The sequence below is a fragment of the Rissa tridactyla genome, chromosome 6 (genome assembly GCF_028500815.1).
Source record: "Rissa tridactyla isolate bRisTri1 chromosome 6, bRisTri1.patW.cur.20221130, whole genome shotgun sequence".
Classification (NCBI taxonomy): domain Eukaryota; kingdom Metazoa; phylum Chordata; class Aves; order Charadriiformes; family Laridae; genus Rissa; species Rissa tridactyla.
This window is the reverse complement of record NC_071471.1, coordinates 59,109,046-59,126,892: the sequence shown is the minus strand read 5'-3', so window position 1 is coordinate 59,126,892 and position 17,847 is coordinate 59,109,046. Positions and strand designations below refer to the sequence as shown.

The following is a 17,847-nucleotide window of genomic DNA, read 5'->3' as shown; positions in this document are numbered from 1 at the left end:
GAGAATGAGCATGTGTGTGACCGCTGAAAGTGCTGTGACTTCTAACACTGGTTTGGACACTCGCTCTACTCACTTCTTTGATGAAATCATCTATTTTCTCTTCTGTAAAATGAGGGCAGTCATATTTTAAAGGTGTCTAGAAATGGTTGCTGTATCATTACCCATGTAACTTGTGGGTGGTTTTCTTCTTTTACGGAAGAGCGAACAAGCCAAGCCTTGCAGTCCAGCGGTTGTGTGGGTTACACAAGAATGGTTTCGTATTATACCTCATTTGGTGTAACTGTGGGATGCATCTCCCACCCCGTTCTTCGCACTGGCTCTAATGATAGCTTTGTGGCAGGCTGGTCTGGGTTCAGCCTGCTGACCAGTGGCGAACTACCCAGTTTTTGTTTGCTTTTGGTCGGTTAGTTTTGATGGGTGAGGTCTTGGACTGGTGAGCTGAACGGACTCACCGTGGGGCTGCTTCATCATCCCACCTGGTGCCAGGGACGCAGCAGGACACGTGTCTGGCTGGAGGATGGGGAGAGAAGGATTGCCCCAGTGTGCTAATGACACACTTGGGAAAGGTACCCCTGTTTCCTCCCTGCAGAGCCTTCCTGACGAGAAGGACTGTCTGGTGGTTTGGTTTTGACAGCCAGTACTTGTGAAGGAGTGCAGATGTTAGTGAAGATCTACTGGTGAATATTTGCATTGCTAGTGTTACAGGTTGGCATTGTGTTCTTGCTCTGTCTGAATGAGGCTGACCTGCAGAGGACAAAAGATCATCTTTCTACTTTCCTTCCAATTGTTTCTGCTAATTTAGCATCAGTTTGAGGCTTTGTCTTTGGTTAGAGATCAAATGAGAAACAAAGGCAGAAACAAGGCTCTCTATTTTTACTGTGTGGTAAAAGTGGCAAGGTCAATCCCGCTGGGGTTTGTAGGGTTTGCCCTGCCTAATTTATCTGATGTATAAAGGGTAGGTTTTGTGTCACTTGTCACTAATGCATATTAGTAATTCTGAGGTGAAAAATACCCCTTTTCAGCAATGAAAACTGTTTCTAAATGCATTTTCACCACAATGGATAGGAATGTCTGCAGTTCCAGCCATATGGAAGAGCCTTCTCAGCTCTCTGTTTTGACTCCCTGTCTCGTCAAATATCTCAGAGGAAAGCATCTTGCTTGACCTGCAAACTCAGATCTTTCCACCGGGTACTTTGCAAAGCTTCCTGAGTGGCATTGCATCTCTTCGTACCAGGAAACAGACTACTTTCTGGTGAAATAAACCTTGAACTTAAGCAAGCTTTTCTCTTCTGCCTCTTTCAGAAATAAATACGGATTTGAAGATGACAACCTCGTGGAGCGACCGACTCCAGAATGCAGCAGATCTCCCTGCAAACATGGATGGTCACGCTCTGAAAAAGTACCGCCGGGAAGCCTATCACCGGTAAGTCATTTGTGTAACCCCACAACTAAAGTGCTGAGACGGAGGGAAATAAACTGAGCATAAACCCACATTTCTTGGTTTTTGCATGTTGGTAAAACAGAAAGGTCATTCTCACCTTCCTCGCAGAAGTGTTAGTAGAAGAGAACTCAGAAGATAGCATAGTATTGGCCTGCAGGAATTTACAAACAGTAGAGTTGAGGTACATGTACTAGAGTGAGTGAGGGTATGCTTTCTTAATGCAGTTGAAAGATTAATCAAAGTTAGATTTTGGGATAGAAGCAGAAGCTTTCAAGTCAAGAAATACTCAGTGGCAGAATTATTATAGTAATTATTGCAGCGCGCACTGGGAGAGCATAGCCATAGACACTGGAATGTACAAATATGAATAAGGAGGAAATCAAATGGGAGCGGAAATTATGTGTCGGAGAACTCTATCTAGTATGGTTAATTGTGTGTACCACAGGAGCATGTAGAAGCACTAGACAGGATCTCAGCCTCCTTTTCTGTGGTAGATGTGCCTAAAAACCATCTTTGCTGTAAAATAATTACAGTCTAAATAAACAAGATTAGAGTATGGAATACAAGAAATGTTATCACTGTCATTTTACAGTTTGGGAATCACAGTACAGACACTAGATTGTTTTCACAAGATCACGGTGGAGGTTTGGTTGAGCCAAGAATTTAGCCCACAGCTCCCAAGGTTCCAGGCCTAGAGCATAAAAGATGGATGCAATCTGTATCCTTATCAGATGTCTGGACTGTGACAGAGTTAAAAGCAACAGCATCTAGTAATTGTCAGTATTCTGTTTGTGGGAGGTGTATTTTCAAAGTTTAGCTCTTTTGATTTGAGAAGTCATGCAGTATGATGATCAGAGTATATTCGGCAGGAGTTGGGGAGATGTATGTCTGATATAGAAACAGAAAAGAAGTCAAGTTTCCCAACCTCATGCTTAAATGCCATGTTGCATTTGTGATTCATATACGATGGTATTTCTGAGGAAGTGTTTTGAAAGTGTTAGATATCTTTTGATTCTCCAAATGGCATCTAATTACAGAAAAAACGCCTTAGCATCATATGATAGGCCAGGTTATGCAAGTTGCAACACTTAAGGCTAAGTAATGGATCCTGTGATGCATTTCTGAAGCTTTCCAATTTCCAGTGAATATGTTTGGGCACATGTCTTAAGTGGTGGCATTATTTGAGTCTCTCTGTGTCAGCTGGTTTGTCAGATATGGAAACGTCTAATGAATGTAACTATATATAGCATGTAAAAAGAGAGGGATTTTATACCATTCCCCGGCAAAAAATCTTTCACCTTGTTGAACTCATTGACAGGTTTACCTTTGTGTTGTAATTTTACCTATGACTTTAGTTGTGTTACTCCTGATTTAGACTGATGGAAATGAAGTAGAAGTAAGGCCTATTTATTTTTTTTTTCTAAATATTTCCTCAACATTTGTTATGGTTAGGTGCTGACAGTCTGCTAAGTGTTGTACAAGATCAAAAGGAAGCAGTACTTGTCCTTAAGAGCTCACACATTCAAGTCCTTATCATGTTTACCCTTACTCATGTAAGAAATTTTTACTTTCAGAAAGAATTTCCTTATGGAAGATGAGAGTGCACTCATATAGAGGAAGGTTTCCACTTGGAGCTGAGATCTGCTAGTCCAAAATTAGTCTGTGGTACAGTTTAAGTACCCGTTTTTAGAACCTAGAAATGTCTTATGCAAAACATATTGAGCAGAAATGTTCAGCTTTTCACAGAAAGTACAACATTGGAAATACATTAAGGGGAGGCACATTTTTGTTTTGAAATTACTATCCTCTTTTAAAAAGAGAGAGAGAGGGAGGGAATGAGAGAGAGGGAGGGAGGGAACGGGAGAGAATGAGAGAACCTGATGCCGAGACTCTAGTATAAATCTGTGCTATTAATGGCTTTGGTGTACCAGTTTCATGGTAGTTATTTTGATAATCCAGTATTGTAAGAATCTGAAACAACCTCATTCCAGAGGTAGTGTTGTCAGATTTCTATTCTGGTATTTTTTGTGATCTTAGTGTTAACAGATGTGATGTTACTTAAAAGGTAAGCGCAGGCTTAATTTGATAGAGTAGGACTGAAGTTATTTTCCCTAGTTGTTTTATATTATAGTTTTTAGTATTTTAATAATTGTTCAGTTGTAGAATATGTGTGCTGGTCACAGCCATCAGTTCTAGGATGGAAATTTGTTTCAGTGAGGTCCAGTGAGATAACTCTTGGAATATTGCTGAAGCACTGTCAATTTTATGAAAAAAGAGAGATATAAAAGACAAGGCATTAATTGTCAAGATTGTTTTCTTTCTCTTCCTTCCTTTCTCTTTCTCTTTCAGTGTCTCTCTTTTTTTTCTGTCTTTTTTTCTTACTCTAGCAGCTGAATTAAAAAAACAACCTTGACAACATGAATCTAAAGTGACTTAGAAACAAAAACAATGAAAAAGAACATTGAATTTACAACTATTGCATTTTTTTACCTTAAATAAAGCTGGTCCCAGTGATTTTATGGGCCCAATCTGGAAGGCTGGAGGAGCTTGGCAGCTGGGCCACATTTGCAGATGAGCATAACTGGGGCTAGCTTTTGATACCAATGTCAGAAGCCCAGTTGGGCTCCAAGTCATTCATTGAGGTTTTCTATCTGCTGCTAGTAATGCTTGGTTTTCTGAAGTGTGAAATTTTAAAAACTTGTTTCACCGATTCTTTACTTTATGTTTACTTAACTATCAGTGGGAAATACCTAGACCGATTGATTTAACTTTCTGGTTCTAATGTACTGTGCAAGATTCGATACGCTTGATTTGTAAATGTTGAAGCAGCATAAAATAAGGGGAAAAATTTCCAATCCAAGCAAAATAATCTACCTTAAAAATAAAAATAATGTTCTTCTGGACATGAAACTTTTTAAAAACTTTCTAAAAAAATTATCTCTGAAGGTGCCACTCTAATACAAATATTTTACTGAAGTTGTTCGTAGTAGGAATGTGTTTTTTCAGGTGTTGCACTTCTTACTGTATCATACTTGATGGATGGATGTTCAACATATAACATTGTTGGCAGAAATCCCAGTTGAGACTGGTTTAACTGGTGTAATGCATACTGACTCAGAGTGTGATGACTATATCATAATCGTGTCTGAATGCCATAGGCAAGAATGTTCAAATATTTACAGCTGGTTTTCTCCCATGGCTGTCTTCCTTCCCAAATTGTTACTTGGTGTTTGGATCAGTTTGTATAGCTGCTTAAGAAAGTACAGTATTGAGGTTATTGATGAAGTAGCAAAGCTTGAGAGTACGAACACTTACGCTATGCTGTAGAGTTCAACGGCTGTGCAGCAACATCAAGAATTAGAAAAAGTCTGTAGGGGAGGAGAAGAGGTGGGGTTTTATCTTCAGGGTATTTCTGATGACTTCAACTCAGACTTTCGGTTAGCTAGTGTTACTATCAGCCATAACCTCGTTATACAACATTGTTGGCGCCTGTTGGAGGGAGGTCTAAAGATGAATTAATATACAAGCTAGATGTTATTCATTCTCTAGCAGAGGTCACCGGTAAGAGGATACGGCATTACTCTGCTATTGGCAACATACATTTTAATTCGGAAATAAAATGGATGTGTAGCTGTTAGGTGGCTTTTCCCTAGTGTGTGTGGTTGTGAGGCCACCTCCCTCATGCACTGCTTGTTGACTTTTCCGGGTAGAGGATAATCACTAGGTCATTTGTTCTGGAGGAGTACTGTCATTTAACGTGATTGTAATTAGGCAAGAACTAGGTTGACTCTGAGCCACCAAATTGCCCTAGTGTCTATTTTTTAACTTGGAGTGAGTACTTCTAGGCACCCTCTGGATTATCTCACATAGCTCTTTAGGGTTTAAATAGCAACCACATCTAGTTAAAGCAAATAATGGAAAAAGTTGGTGTTCCATCCACTCTTGTTACTGACAGTTACCAAGATCCAGGAAACAGGTATTTGCATTTACTTTTATTCTGTGGTTTTGGCTTAACAGGGCAGTGCGGCTGAAGATGGCCTTTTTGTTAAACATGCAGACTTTGGGATGCTTTTACCATTTCGCATCAGAGTAATTTGAGACTTCTCATCCTGAACATGGGGTTTCTGTTGTTGTTTTAGTTTTGTGTTCTTACTTTGTTGTTTACGCGCTAGCACAGGGGATGTGGCATCATGATTCCTAATCCTGATTATCCTACTGACCGCTCATAGAGTATTCACTAAGTTGCTTCGTAGTTTTATGGTTTAAATTTTGCGCTCGAATTTGGTTTCAAAGCATCTTATGGTGGTAAAATGAGTTAAGTGATTTAAGCTGTTAATGTATGCTGAGATCCTGCTAAAAAAATGATACATACTTTAATAATGACAACAGGATTACCAATCAGTTGTTTTGATTTCTAGGGTTAATGATGTATTTTAGTTTGTTCAAATTTATGAAGTCTGGGCTATTCACTGCTGATCTTGTTTCTTCACTTTATTGATACTGGATCATCAGCGATTGCAAACAGGTGGAAATGTTATATAAACTAGGCTATGAGGCTTGAAACTGTTTGTTTATTTATTTGCGTAGTTATATATAAAGTCTCTTTACAATGATCGGTTCGTTGAGGTGGCAAATGAGAAAAAAGTATCAGTCTGCGTGCTCTTTTCATCGGGCACGCTTGGATAGGCGACGTGTGGTATTTTCATGTAACTGTAAATGAGGTAGGTCTGTAGGTGCTGCTGGCTATGGTCTGTCCTCATATGTCTTTGTGCAGCCTCCCTGGACTCGTGCGGTGGCATGTGTGTAGCGGAGGGCAGCATGTGGCTCTGTATTTATTTTGCTTTAGTGCTTCGGACATTGGAGAGAGGAGGGAGAGGGAGTGTTAAGGCGGCAGAATGGGCGAGCTTATGAGAAAGCAGAACACTTGCCAAATTAATAATAAAGAAATTACATTAAAAATGTCCCATGATCCCTAGCTTTAATAGTTTCACAGAGCAGACGGGTGTTATTTTGGGATGGAATCCATATGTGAGCTTCTTGGCACTCTGCTGTTGCCTGGGAAGAAAACCCAAACAATGGAAACAGAAATGGCCAAGGCTATCTCCTTCCATCTGATTCCTGCTGAATTTCAGAGGGAAGTGCTCATCGTCGTGTTTCTGGATACAGCATCATGAAACTTTTAAGTTCCAGTCATAACCTGATTTTCCAGTTTTATGTCACTATAATTGTGCAAGGACGGTTAGTCTTGTGAAATTGCAGGGCACTATGTTGGAAATGTTACTAGAAGTGGCCAGGAAATTTTGATGCCCTTCTTCTGTCTCCTCTATCTGATAATGTGTCATCTGCCTAAAGTCATCTCGAGCCCAAACACTACCTCTGAATATGATTACAAAGATGTCAGAATATTTCTCTTTGGTTGAAGAAGGAATAAAATGAAACTCTCAAAAAAGATCAAAATGGTATGATAAATAATAACGGTCATTACCTGCCTAAAGAGGCAAGATTCACAAAAGAATTACTATATTGGTTTTAGTAGTTTAAAGCAGTTTATTTCTTATCCCCTCTAAGACAGGTACCAAAGCATCCAGCACCCAAGGACAAGACATTTTGATGTATGTTAGTATGCTCCTAAGGTTGCTCCCATGATTTGGGCCAGGTAAGTCAGGTCAGTGAGGGATTCGTCTCAGTTCACTGCTGTTGGTGGAAGTCATCTGGGACCAGAACTATAATGTCATGTAGTGAGACGTCTCCCCCAGCCACACAACATCTGGGGACTAGCAAGTAATACTTAGAACATCCAGTTGTCATAAGAGTAGTGGGGTTTTTTTTTTCATTATTAGCGTTTTTAAAGAGGCTGTGGGGAACCTGGATATAGGAAGCTATTAAAAGCTAATCCATTTAGTTCCCTTATTTCTTTTTTACTCTCCTAGCTTATGAAAACACGGAAGTTGTCCATAAAGTGAAGATTAACCAAAGTGCCTAAACTTTGAGGAAGCAGGAATCTGAGCCTCCTGGCTAGTTAGTCCCTGTTTCGTGGCTGACTCGAGCCCAGCTGTCCACCACAATCTTTTTTAAACACACATGTAGGTCATGCTTAGCCAGCTCCCACTGTATTTGCTGTTCCACTCAGCGCTGGTGCAAGTTGCTTTGTATTTATTTAATTTCTGGTGAAACATACTGTCCTGACCAAGAATGCTTCTTGCTGCAAGGTATTTCTAGACACATTTGGAAAATCGTTATAAAAGCGCTCCGTTCCCGAAACGTTGCCTCACATTGTTCATTTTAATTTTCTCGCTATGAGGAGTTGTGAGCCCTGTGCCAAGTTCCTCCTTAGTTGTATAATTCTGGCCATTTTGTTTACTTTGTCGGTCATATTACAATAATATTATACATGCAAATTTCATTCAGGGCGCAGAATGCTTTTGAGATTTTGCACAAATAAAATGAAAACATTTCTCCCTCTCTGCATTCGCTCCTCTGCTGTGTTACTCGAGAAGAGTTGGGATTTAGGTTCCTGCCTCGGAATTGATTGACAAGAACAGTAACAAAACTGAGAGCAGTTCTCTTGCAAAAATATAAAGGACCGTGAATTGCGGTGTTGAGGATATCAGGGCTCTGCGTTTCTCTTTATGCATGCTCAGCAGTTCCTTCTTCCTTGTAATACAACACATTTTTCTCTTATCCAGCACAATTCGTAGAGCTCAAAAAGAAAATAAATACTGTCATCACTGAGAGCCTTCTGCTGTGACCACACTGCAGGGTTTAATCTTTGAGGAAGAACTCATTAGGGAGGAAATGTGCTTCATGGTTTCCCTTAAACAGCTCCTCAAGTCCATTTTTCTAAAGGTGTGGATCTGTGCCAGGCGAAGCCACCCAAAGCCCAGATTGCTGCCTCCCCGCTCCCAGCTGTGCCGTGTGCTGGCTCAGGGAGCTGATGGGGCTGGATATGGTCCCGCCACCGGCTTCCCCACAAGCAGCAACACCTCGGACTGCTCCAGCCACACTGCGCAGGGAGTGCGAAACTGTGGGAGATTCACAGGGATATTCCTCAACGCAGGAATATAAAGCTTGGTTTTTCATCAGGAAGGAAAGATGAAGGCGGGAGAAAGGCAGTGTCCTATTTAAGGAGATGCTCTGGTTGCAGACAGGTGTGGAGCTGGGGAGTTGGGCTTAAGCAACACCCACCTCTGCTGCTCAGCACAAGGAATGGAGAGGGTGTTCTCCTGCTGTGCCTGCGGTTTGATTTGTCTTACTGCCCAGTGCTATTAAATTTTTAGACCAGCTTAATTTTTAATTCCAGTGCTCCTGATTAAAACGGTTATTTTTTGAATGGAAAAAACCAAAATCAGGGGAAGGGAAGGTGTGATTTATTCTGATTCTGGCAAGTGAAAAACTTACTTTAGATTAAAACTTCCTTGCCTAAAAATGTTGGGTGATTTTAGTTTTTCTCTTATTCTGACTTTATGTCGACTGTTTGTAATCTGGAAGCTTCTTTGATTTTTGTTTATATAGATGAGCTGTAAAAAACTTGTCATCTCATCTTTTCCCTTAGAGACCAGAGGATCTTTTCTCTCAGGTGGTTAGGGTTCTTAGGGTCTTAGTGTTGGTTTTTCTTTATAGTCATTAAAAACAGCTCTTGTCATTTCACTATACCATGTCTTCGGTGGAGACGCTGCATTTTCGTAGCCAACAGACACATTTGACTGGTGTTCTTGGAATCAAGCTGAGCGTACCTTCGGTTAAGATCTAAGCACAGCTTTGAAACGGGCTAAGTCTGCAGCTTCTGAGAAGCACCTGACTCTTCCCAGAAACTGTCATGGTGATTTAATCTCAACTTTTATCTTTAGTTTCTGGGATACTGCAGATATTTACTACTTTGAGAAAACCCCCTGAATTAAGCTGGTCAGCTTCTGGGAGTAAATATTTGTAAGTCTACAAACGTGTAAGTCTATCTACTTAGCCCCCTGTGTCTAGGGGAACACTGTGCATGGGAGATGTCTTCCATTATCAGGATTTGAAGTTGAGGTCCTGAGTGCCTACAAAATAACCCAGTATCTGTCTGAGCCTTCACAAGAGAAGTGAAATTGGTTCAATATTTTTTTTTGTCACTGTTTAGTCTGCCATTTAATTTGCCAAAGCATATCCAAGTTTAAATTGATTAAAATGTTCTCATTTCCTGTCCTCAATGTGTTGTGTAATAACCTTCTTTAGTTTTTTTTAAATATTTGCTCTGTTTCACTCCAGCACTGGTGGGTGAAGTAATTACCACGTCAAATCAGTCGGTAGGATGCCTTGAAATCTGCCAGGTCCTGTGCATTGTTGGGGCATGATTAGACCCTGCCACGTATGGTTTCTAGGTCACAGGCAATATTTACGAGCTGATGGAGAAAGAGAGATCTTCACCAGCTGTTACCAAGAGGGGGCTGGTATAGTAATTTTCATGTTTTAGTCATAAGACTTATTTTGGAACAAAAATACGCTAATAGATGTTGTTTGTTTCATTGCCTTCAGTAAACTTTTCCAGATCTTCAGTATCAACACGTGCTGGTTGTTTTTTTTTTTTTTAGTTTTGGGATGCAGCTTGTAAATACTCCGAAAGCAAGTGATGAAAAAATGTCAGAGGCTTAGAGATCTTTCCATGGTTTTTGGTCAGTTTGGTGTCGTCATCATCTAAACATAGGCCGGCTGGACTGGAAGAGATCTCTTGGGTCACAGCTTCCTTGTTTTCGCCTTTCACAGGCACTGTCGTATTACCCTTTTTATAGGCGCATTCAGCTCTGTCCTAGTGCTTGGTTTTTGCCTGTTCCCAAATATTGCAATTCTGAAATGCTCTTCTGACCTTCTTTGCATTTCCCTTCCTGTTCCTGTCATGTTCACAAGGATGGAAAACTGTGCCCTGGGGGCTAAGCCTAAAGGCAAAAGCAAAATTAGACTCTGCAGGTTGGACAAAAAATGTTACTAGTGTCTCCCAGAGGTATGTTATTCCTTTTTAAAGCTCTCCACTTTCAGAAACAAATGGCACAAACGTGAGATCAGAAATCATGTGCTTGAATTCGCTAATAAATAATGCTTCCTGGCATCAGCAGTGACAGAACGTAATCATCTTCATTATACAAAGTATGAGACTGTGTTTAGTACCAAATAGCATTTTGCGTTGGCCTCTTGAAAATCAGAGCTATCTTGATGTTAAAAGGCAAACACAGATTCAAACTGCAGATTCGGATAATTTGCTCCACCTACTCAAAAGCCAGATATTTCAGGAGTGAGTTTTAGTGATTTACGATCCCATCTCATATTTCCAAAAGGCATTTCTTTACCAGTCTCCACTTTTTTCCCCATCACTTTGTCTTGTTTAGGTAATACATAAATCTATCAGAAAAGAGCGTCATCTAGAACCTCTGAGGCCCCTTAGTGACAAGCCCCATTGTCAAAGGCAGGCACTTTGCCAGGAAACTGTGACTCCCAGAGAGAGTGTGCAAGGTTAGGGAGAAAGTATACTATTGCCAGAGAAACTGTATTCCAAGTGGATTTGTGTGGAACAACAACAATATCCAGTGACTGGTTAAATTAGCCACAGATGTGTTTTCTAGAACACTGTCCAAGAAGATATACAGTACTTTAAGGCTTGCTTCAGACATAATGATCTTCTGAAGTCAAATCAGATCCAAGCGAAATTGCATCGGTACTAGGGAAGCTTTAAAGGAATTGTGTAATATGATTCAGACAAGTAGATGAATCAGACTGCTGTGAACTAAACAAGGAGCACATCGGTGAGAGATGAGGTAAGACGACTCACATAGAAGTGTGATAGTTTGATGTTAGCAGTTTGCTGTTAAAATTCGAGCAGCAGCGGATTGACACGGGCAGTTAAACGGACACGTTATGCCGGCCACCTGCCCAGAACGTGCGTGCGGAGGAGAATCTCCCAGTGGTTTCTTTCAGCTTTTCAGAACGTACGAGTGCTTGGTTTTGCACTTGCCGTCTCCATTGCTGCATTGCTGTCCCTGCGCCACTCCTCGTACACGGCAGTGCTGCCGATTTCAGTTCTTAAGAGGATAATTACTCTGCTGAGGGCAATGCGTTTATTAAATATTTGGAGAATTTGCACATACTGAAATCAGAGTGCAGGTGAAGGCTCTGGGACTTTTCTCATACAGGCGAATTTTGTCTCGGCATCACAGCTCGAGCAGTACATGGGATTTCTGCCTGAGATCAGTGTTGAGAAGCTCAGCTTCCATCCCGCAGCCGAGTTCTAACTCGCGTTCTTAAAGTTCAGATAAGACAGACGGTGGAGAGAAGTCCTGTTGAATTACAGCTTTGCTATATGGTTTAAAGTTCTGGGGAAACATAAGCAGCTTAGTTACTGTAGTAGTTGGAACATGAAGCAAGAAAAGCTTTTGTTGTACTCTCTGACCTATTTCTTCACAATGTTATTTACTTGAACTAAATTGAATATGGTGTATTAAGATGTTGTCATCAAAAAGGGCCTGGAAGTATTCAGCTTAGATTCTCATTGCAATAAGCATTAATAATAAAAGTGGAATTTAAAAAATAGCAGTTTTGTCAAGGAGTTGCAGGTGAGTTAAAAAAATTTCAAAATAGAAATAATATATTCTTGTGGATGAAACTTCATCTTAGTCACTGTTTTTCAGAGCTTTATTAAATGCTTTTAACACTAGTGTTGCAAATGTGGAAACAGATCTGTTTAAGTTTGCTTTGAATTTCCAGATATTGTTCCAGAGAGGGCTCAAATGCTGTGAGCATTTTTTCACAGGAATGTTATTTTCTTTTCCTTTCCTTGTTACCTCTTTGTAATAATTTGTTTTAATCAAGCAAATTGTATCGCTTCCTATCCTCTGCTTCCAGTTTCTTCTTACTTGAGCTCTGAATTCTGCTTCAGGAGATTTTGCACTTCTATTCTTAGGAATTTTTGCAGGTCACATGCAAAGCCGTGTGTGTGTGTGCATGCATGCGTGTACGTCTTTAGACAGCATACCAATAATTAGAATAACCCTGCAAAGTCATGGCTTTGCTTCAGGAGAACTCATGGCAAAAAATGAAACATGCCTCCGCTTTCAGGTATATTTTCTGATTTCGACCTAAAAGAGCCTGACATCCTGACAGCTGGCACAATGTGTTTGTTCTAAAACGTGATTATTTTGAAAATGCTTATACCTATGGCTTTATTTCTTCTTTCTTTACAGGGTCTTTGTAAACAGAAGTTTAGCCATGGAGAAGATAAAGTGCTTTGGTTTTGATATGGATTATACACTTGCTGGTGAGTATCTTAATATTTTTTTTTGTCATTGACTTAGTTTGGAATATTGCCTCTTGTTGAGCAAAAACCAGTTATGGGTTGGGCTACTCCAGTTAGCAGGTGCTTCTTCTATTAGCAAATATATTGTTCACTATTCATTGCACTTTAATTTTAGGTGTTACCCTTAAATTTGTTGTCTGCAAGCTGTATTTGGTCACAAGCCATGTTGCTGTAGTACAGTTTCAAGTGATTACGGGTGCCAAGGAAACCGAAGCTTAATAAGTCTAATTGCTTCCTTAGATTCCACTGTATTTTGACATTGCCCCTGGTGCAAGCTTGACTTTGAATAACGAGGTGTTTTCTTTTATCCTTGGTGCGTATGGCGGGCTACACCTTTAGCCAGCAGGTTCTCCTGTGTCCTGGGAGGGTCATTTTTGAATAGGTTTTCCCCTTTCCTGCTCCTTGGTTGGCCACATCAGTGACTCATTTTGAGAAGAGGCAAGGCAGGGGGAGTGTCTAGTGTCAGCTGAACAAGTTTATTTAGAAAGCTTTGCCCATTCTTTATGGCAGATAGGCTTTGGGAGGTTGCATAAGACCTTTTAGTTTCATAAAATTTTTTGCACGACTTCTCCATCTTTCAAATACTCAACAGGCAAGTTCTCAGAGACTTTTGATGAAAGGGGGTAAAGTTACCATTTTCTGCATAATCAGACTTCCATGATGTTATGTATTTTAAGGAAAGAAGAGGTAAAAAGCCCACTTTCACTTTCCTAAGTTATAGTATCACACAGGCTGTGACTGAGGATGTCACGTACAATCCTGCCTTCTTTCTCATTACCACTTCCAAGGTTGTGGAGAAAAAGTTCCTATCACCCTTGATATTTCATTTTAGAATTGTTGTGAATGTAAACTGAGAAAATGGGAGGTAGAGTGTCAGGGTCACCTAATAATAAGTTAATGCAGTATGTCAACTATGATCATCTAGTTACTGTGTTTACTGAGAAGGAATGAGAGATGAGTAATGTGGCAAGGGACAGTGTGAGGGTCAGAGGAGCGGGGGTCAGTGGCTAAGCAAAGGGCAGGAAGGTTTCCATGTGTGCATGCTTTAACACAATGCTGCAAGGAGCAGTTTTGGAGGCCGTGGCGGGTAATTGCAGTTTATATTTAGATCACTTGCTTTTGTTCTTTTAAGCAGTTATCCATGAGGCAGTAGTTATATATAAAAGGTTTGGTTGTTTAGCACCTTATTTATACATCCATTTAAAGTTCCTGCCGCTTTTTAAGTCATGAAGTGTATCGTTGTTAATCTGTGCTGGATCTGACTGCAGGCATGTGCTCTCCGTGTTTGTATTTCCCAGCTGTGACAGCCTTGTGGCAGTGCCTTTAAGGAGTGCAAAACGTTTGTTAAAGAACAAATGCTTAAAAAAAAAAAAAAAAAAAAAGAGTTGTGGGTTTCACTTCCGTAGCGGAAAAACAACTTCTGTGCCTTTCGCAAACTGGCGGCATTTCCCAAGGACTCAAGTGATCCCAGTGGGACTGGCATGGAGCATGAAGCATGTTGATAACTTTCATCCTGACAGAAGGAGAGCTTCAGCACTATCCTCACTTCTCCGACTGCTCATTTTACTCGCGTCGCTTGTTCCTGTAAACACAGAGCAAACGCGTTGTTATCCACAAAACGATGCTTGGTTTGATGAGAGGAAAAAATGTGAATGTTTCAAGCATCCTAAAACAGTACCCAGGGACATGGAAACCTGGGGCTTCCAAGGCTGAAAGATCACAGTGCTACAGTTGGTAGACAAAGTTGGTACGTTTAGGGGAGTTGAGTGACAGGGTGTGGTGCAGAAAAAGAAATGGGATGTGGTCTGAGCAGAAAACTGGAAATCTGAACCGCTCTGGCATAGGCTGCTGTCCTATGACTTCTTTCGTGGTGCAACAGAGATAATAGTTGCAGATTATTTTACAAGGAGTTGTGAGAATGTAATTAGGTTGGAAAGCCTTTTGCAGATGAAAAGCATTATGCCTGGTAAGTACTATTACCCTTTTTTTCACTTGACTGGGAAATTACTATACAAAATTACCTGTTTTTCTTATGTCTCAGAGTCATCCTTTCTTCTCCATGTGGGCTTTTGTTACCTGACCATTATTTGCTATATATAACTGTAACACACAAGAAAAATTACTTATTCATTGCAGGGCCTTTAAGGATTGTAGCATTAGAATATGATTATAATTAATTAATTGGAAATGATAATGAAGAAGGGGGGCAAGTGAACATACATTAGTATGTTATAGTGCATTCATTAGACCCTGGTGTGTTTTCTGTCTGGGCACGTTATCATGTACACACTCTTTCACATGGACATGCTACTGTCTAGGTGGAAAAAACCCAACAATGTAAAAAGCTAGTTCATCTGTAATTTAGCATCTGGAAATGGTATCTGCATACCAGATGGTGCATGCTGAGCCTTTTGGATACCATTCAAGACATGTAAATAGACCAAGGAAGAAGAATGGAACCATCTCCAGTGTCATCAGCTCCTTGTCTAGTTTTCTGTGTTTGTACTTTCAGATATTGCTAAGTCACTTTCTTGAAAAGTTGTTTAAAAATACCCCGAGCACAATCTTCATATTCAATGATTGAAGGCAGTCAGAGCCATTGACCCTGCCAAAAACCATATGCCATGTCCTTTCCCCTCTCTCTGTCATGAACTTTCACATCAGAAATAAACCGATGACATTCATCCCATAGTTGACACAAACCTGCTTACAATAACACTGTTCTCTGCCTGGAATAATCTAATTTTGGTAGGGACATGGCATTTCCATTTTGAAGTATATTGTAGCAGCAACTACACACATGCTGCAGTGATCATGCGTTCTACTATTAGGATGACTGAGAACGTCAGCTTGCCAACTGACAGCAGTTTTAGTATCATCATGTTATATTACACATAAAATACGATTTCATGCATTATTTTATAGGGTAGTTAGTATTTCTTAGCCTTATTAAATTAAAGGACCGCTTAACTCAGAACTGAAAAATTTCAAGGCTGTCTGATATAGCATTGCCACAGTGATTTTGCTTGCTTTTATGTCAAAATTAGGTTCAACTTTGAATTCTTATTAATAACTTCTATGTTCTCTCATTGTGTTTGTGTCCTTGCATAGGGTTGAGAAATACTGTTAATGGGTGGGTTGGACAAACAGTCTTTTTGTCTTGAGAGCAGAGCCTGAAGGTTTTAGCCTTCTCTTCTGAGAAATTATGGTCATTAAATTGCTGAATTTGTAGCCACTGTGATTACAGCTAGAATTAATTTGACTGCTGGGAGCTCAAAATAAAATGAAAGCAAATTGAAATAACTCTTCACAGGTTTTATATCCCTTGTTTACCATGAAGGATTGCTGTTGCATCCTCATGGGGTGATTAAGATCTCCTACACGTATGGAAACTCACAAGCCTCTCTAGGTCTAATACTACGCTAATGCTAGAGGCTCAGAAATCTGTGTTGTATATGAAGCTCACTGTTCCCTTCCCACGCAATGTTTGGTTTGCTGGTGTTAGTGAATCACATTTAGTACATAAAAGAATGTTTCCTTTCAGCTAGGTGTTACTGGGATGGAAGTCGAAAGAGCAGGAAGAACAGCAGGGTTTGACTGTGGTTTGTGTGCCTAGTTAAATAGTTGCTGCTTAAAATCTTGGAGGGCTTGACGCAAACAAGAGTCATCAGCTATTTCAGCCCTTGCTGTTAGTGGAGGTTAAGACAAGTTTCTGTGATGTTACGCAGCAGTGGTTCCAGCAGCCCTTCGTTCTCTGCTGCTGCTGACCTTGCTGCCTGCCTTCCTGTTTAAATCCTTAAGTTAGGGAGATTTGAGGGTCCTTCTGTAGTGCATTTGTGTTTGCTAAATAGTAGTTTCTTTTATTATCTGAATGATTCATCTCTGTTTATTCATCCAGACTGGCTAGAAGACCAGTAGTCACTAACAATTCTTGTCTGCCTTCCTGTTTTACTAGTAGTGTCAAAACTGCTCATGCTTTGGTAAAGGAAAATGTTGCATGTAATCTGAAAGATTGACAGCCTTCCCTGTTTTGTGTTTCCTGCAAACTGCAGCAAGAAAGATAAAGGTATATCAGTAGAGAGTCTTCACTGCAACACTCACCTGAGACGGGGAGTTGGTGAGGCCCAATGGAAATGCAGCAGAAAGAGATGAGATTCACACAGCATTTTATTTGGCTGCTTCCTTCTCAGTGTGAGCTACACTTGTAATTAGTAGGTCTGGATCCAAGTAATGCAGGAGGCCTTGGCATTACTAGGTCTTAAATGGGACAGGTTGCACAATGAGGTGATGGATAGATGTCCCTTGACAGGAGCAGAGCTAAAGCAGTGGGGTTCTCAAGCTGGCTGTAATTTCACACCGGGCCATTGGCAGATGGAGAGGGAATTAGTAAGAATTACAAACTCAATTGTGCTTGAAAAGATTCCTCTGTGACTGCCTTCCTTCTCCAAAAGTTATGGCCTTGTTGAAAGTTTTATCTTCAGTCTCTGAGGTAGATAAGATGTAATATCAGTAGGCAGGATGTTTTCATTTGGAATGCTTTTCCTGTACTTAAATCACTGCTGCTTCCATGCTCTCCAGAAATCAATAATAAAATTATCATTGTCTGCTGAAAACTGTTTCAATGAAAAAGAAGGGGAAATGAGGCTTGAAAAATACTGGTTTTATTGTGTGCAAATATGATTAATAGAGCATAATCTGATTGGAATATAGCTTGTGTCCTGGAAACATTGCCAACTTAATGCCAAGATTTGGTGCACTGCAAAGATTTTATTGCAAAATTGCTTGTGCTTTCAGCTGTAGCATTTCCCTTCTCATCACATGGGAAAAGACATGGGAAAGACAGCTTTAGTCTTTCCCAACTTACTCCAAAGTGCGACATGCGTAAACAGGTTTTGCCCCTTCCTCAAGTAGGCATTTGTTTCTAAGTCATCCTCACAGTTTGGAAGAGAGGGAAATTTTTCACACCCACATCTTACTTTTGAAATGTTTTCCTTTACCTGTTTCCTCTGGAAAAGGTACACTCAAGCAGGAGGTAAGATTCGCTTGTTGCTGTGTGTGTTCTGGGGGAAAAGGTGGCAGCTGAATTGAG

General features: G+C 40.3%; 1 protein-coding gene across 4 annotated transcripts in view; it reads left to right on the top strand.

Moving 5' to 3' along the window:
- Positions 1–17,847, top strand: part of NT5C2 (5'-nucleotidase, cytosolic II) — a 62,839-nt gene that overhangs the window by 19,569 nt on the left and 25,423 nt on the right. For 3 of the 4 annotated variants that reach the window (XM_054206155.1, XM_054206156.1, XM_054206157.1), the window contains exons 2-3: positions 1,303–1,423; positions 12,646–12,719. In XM_054206155.1, coding sequence (XP_054062130.1) covers positions 1,323–1,423; positions 12,646–12,719 — 175 coding nt within the window. In that variant the 5' untranslated portion in view covers positions 1,303–1,322. Of the gene's footprint in view, positions 1–1,302; positions 1,424–3,290; positions 5,418–12,645; positions 12,720–17,847 lie in introns of those variants that run through there. The other variant, XM_054206158.1, reaches the window with a different exon arrangement.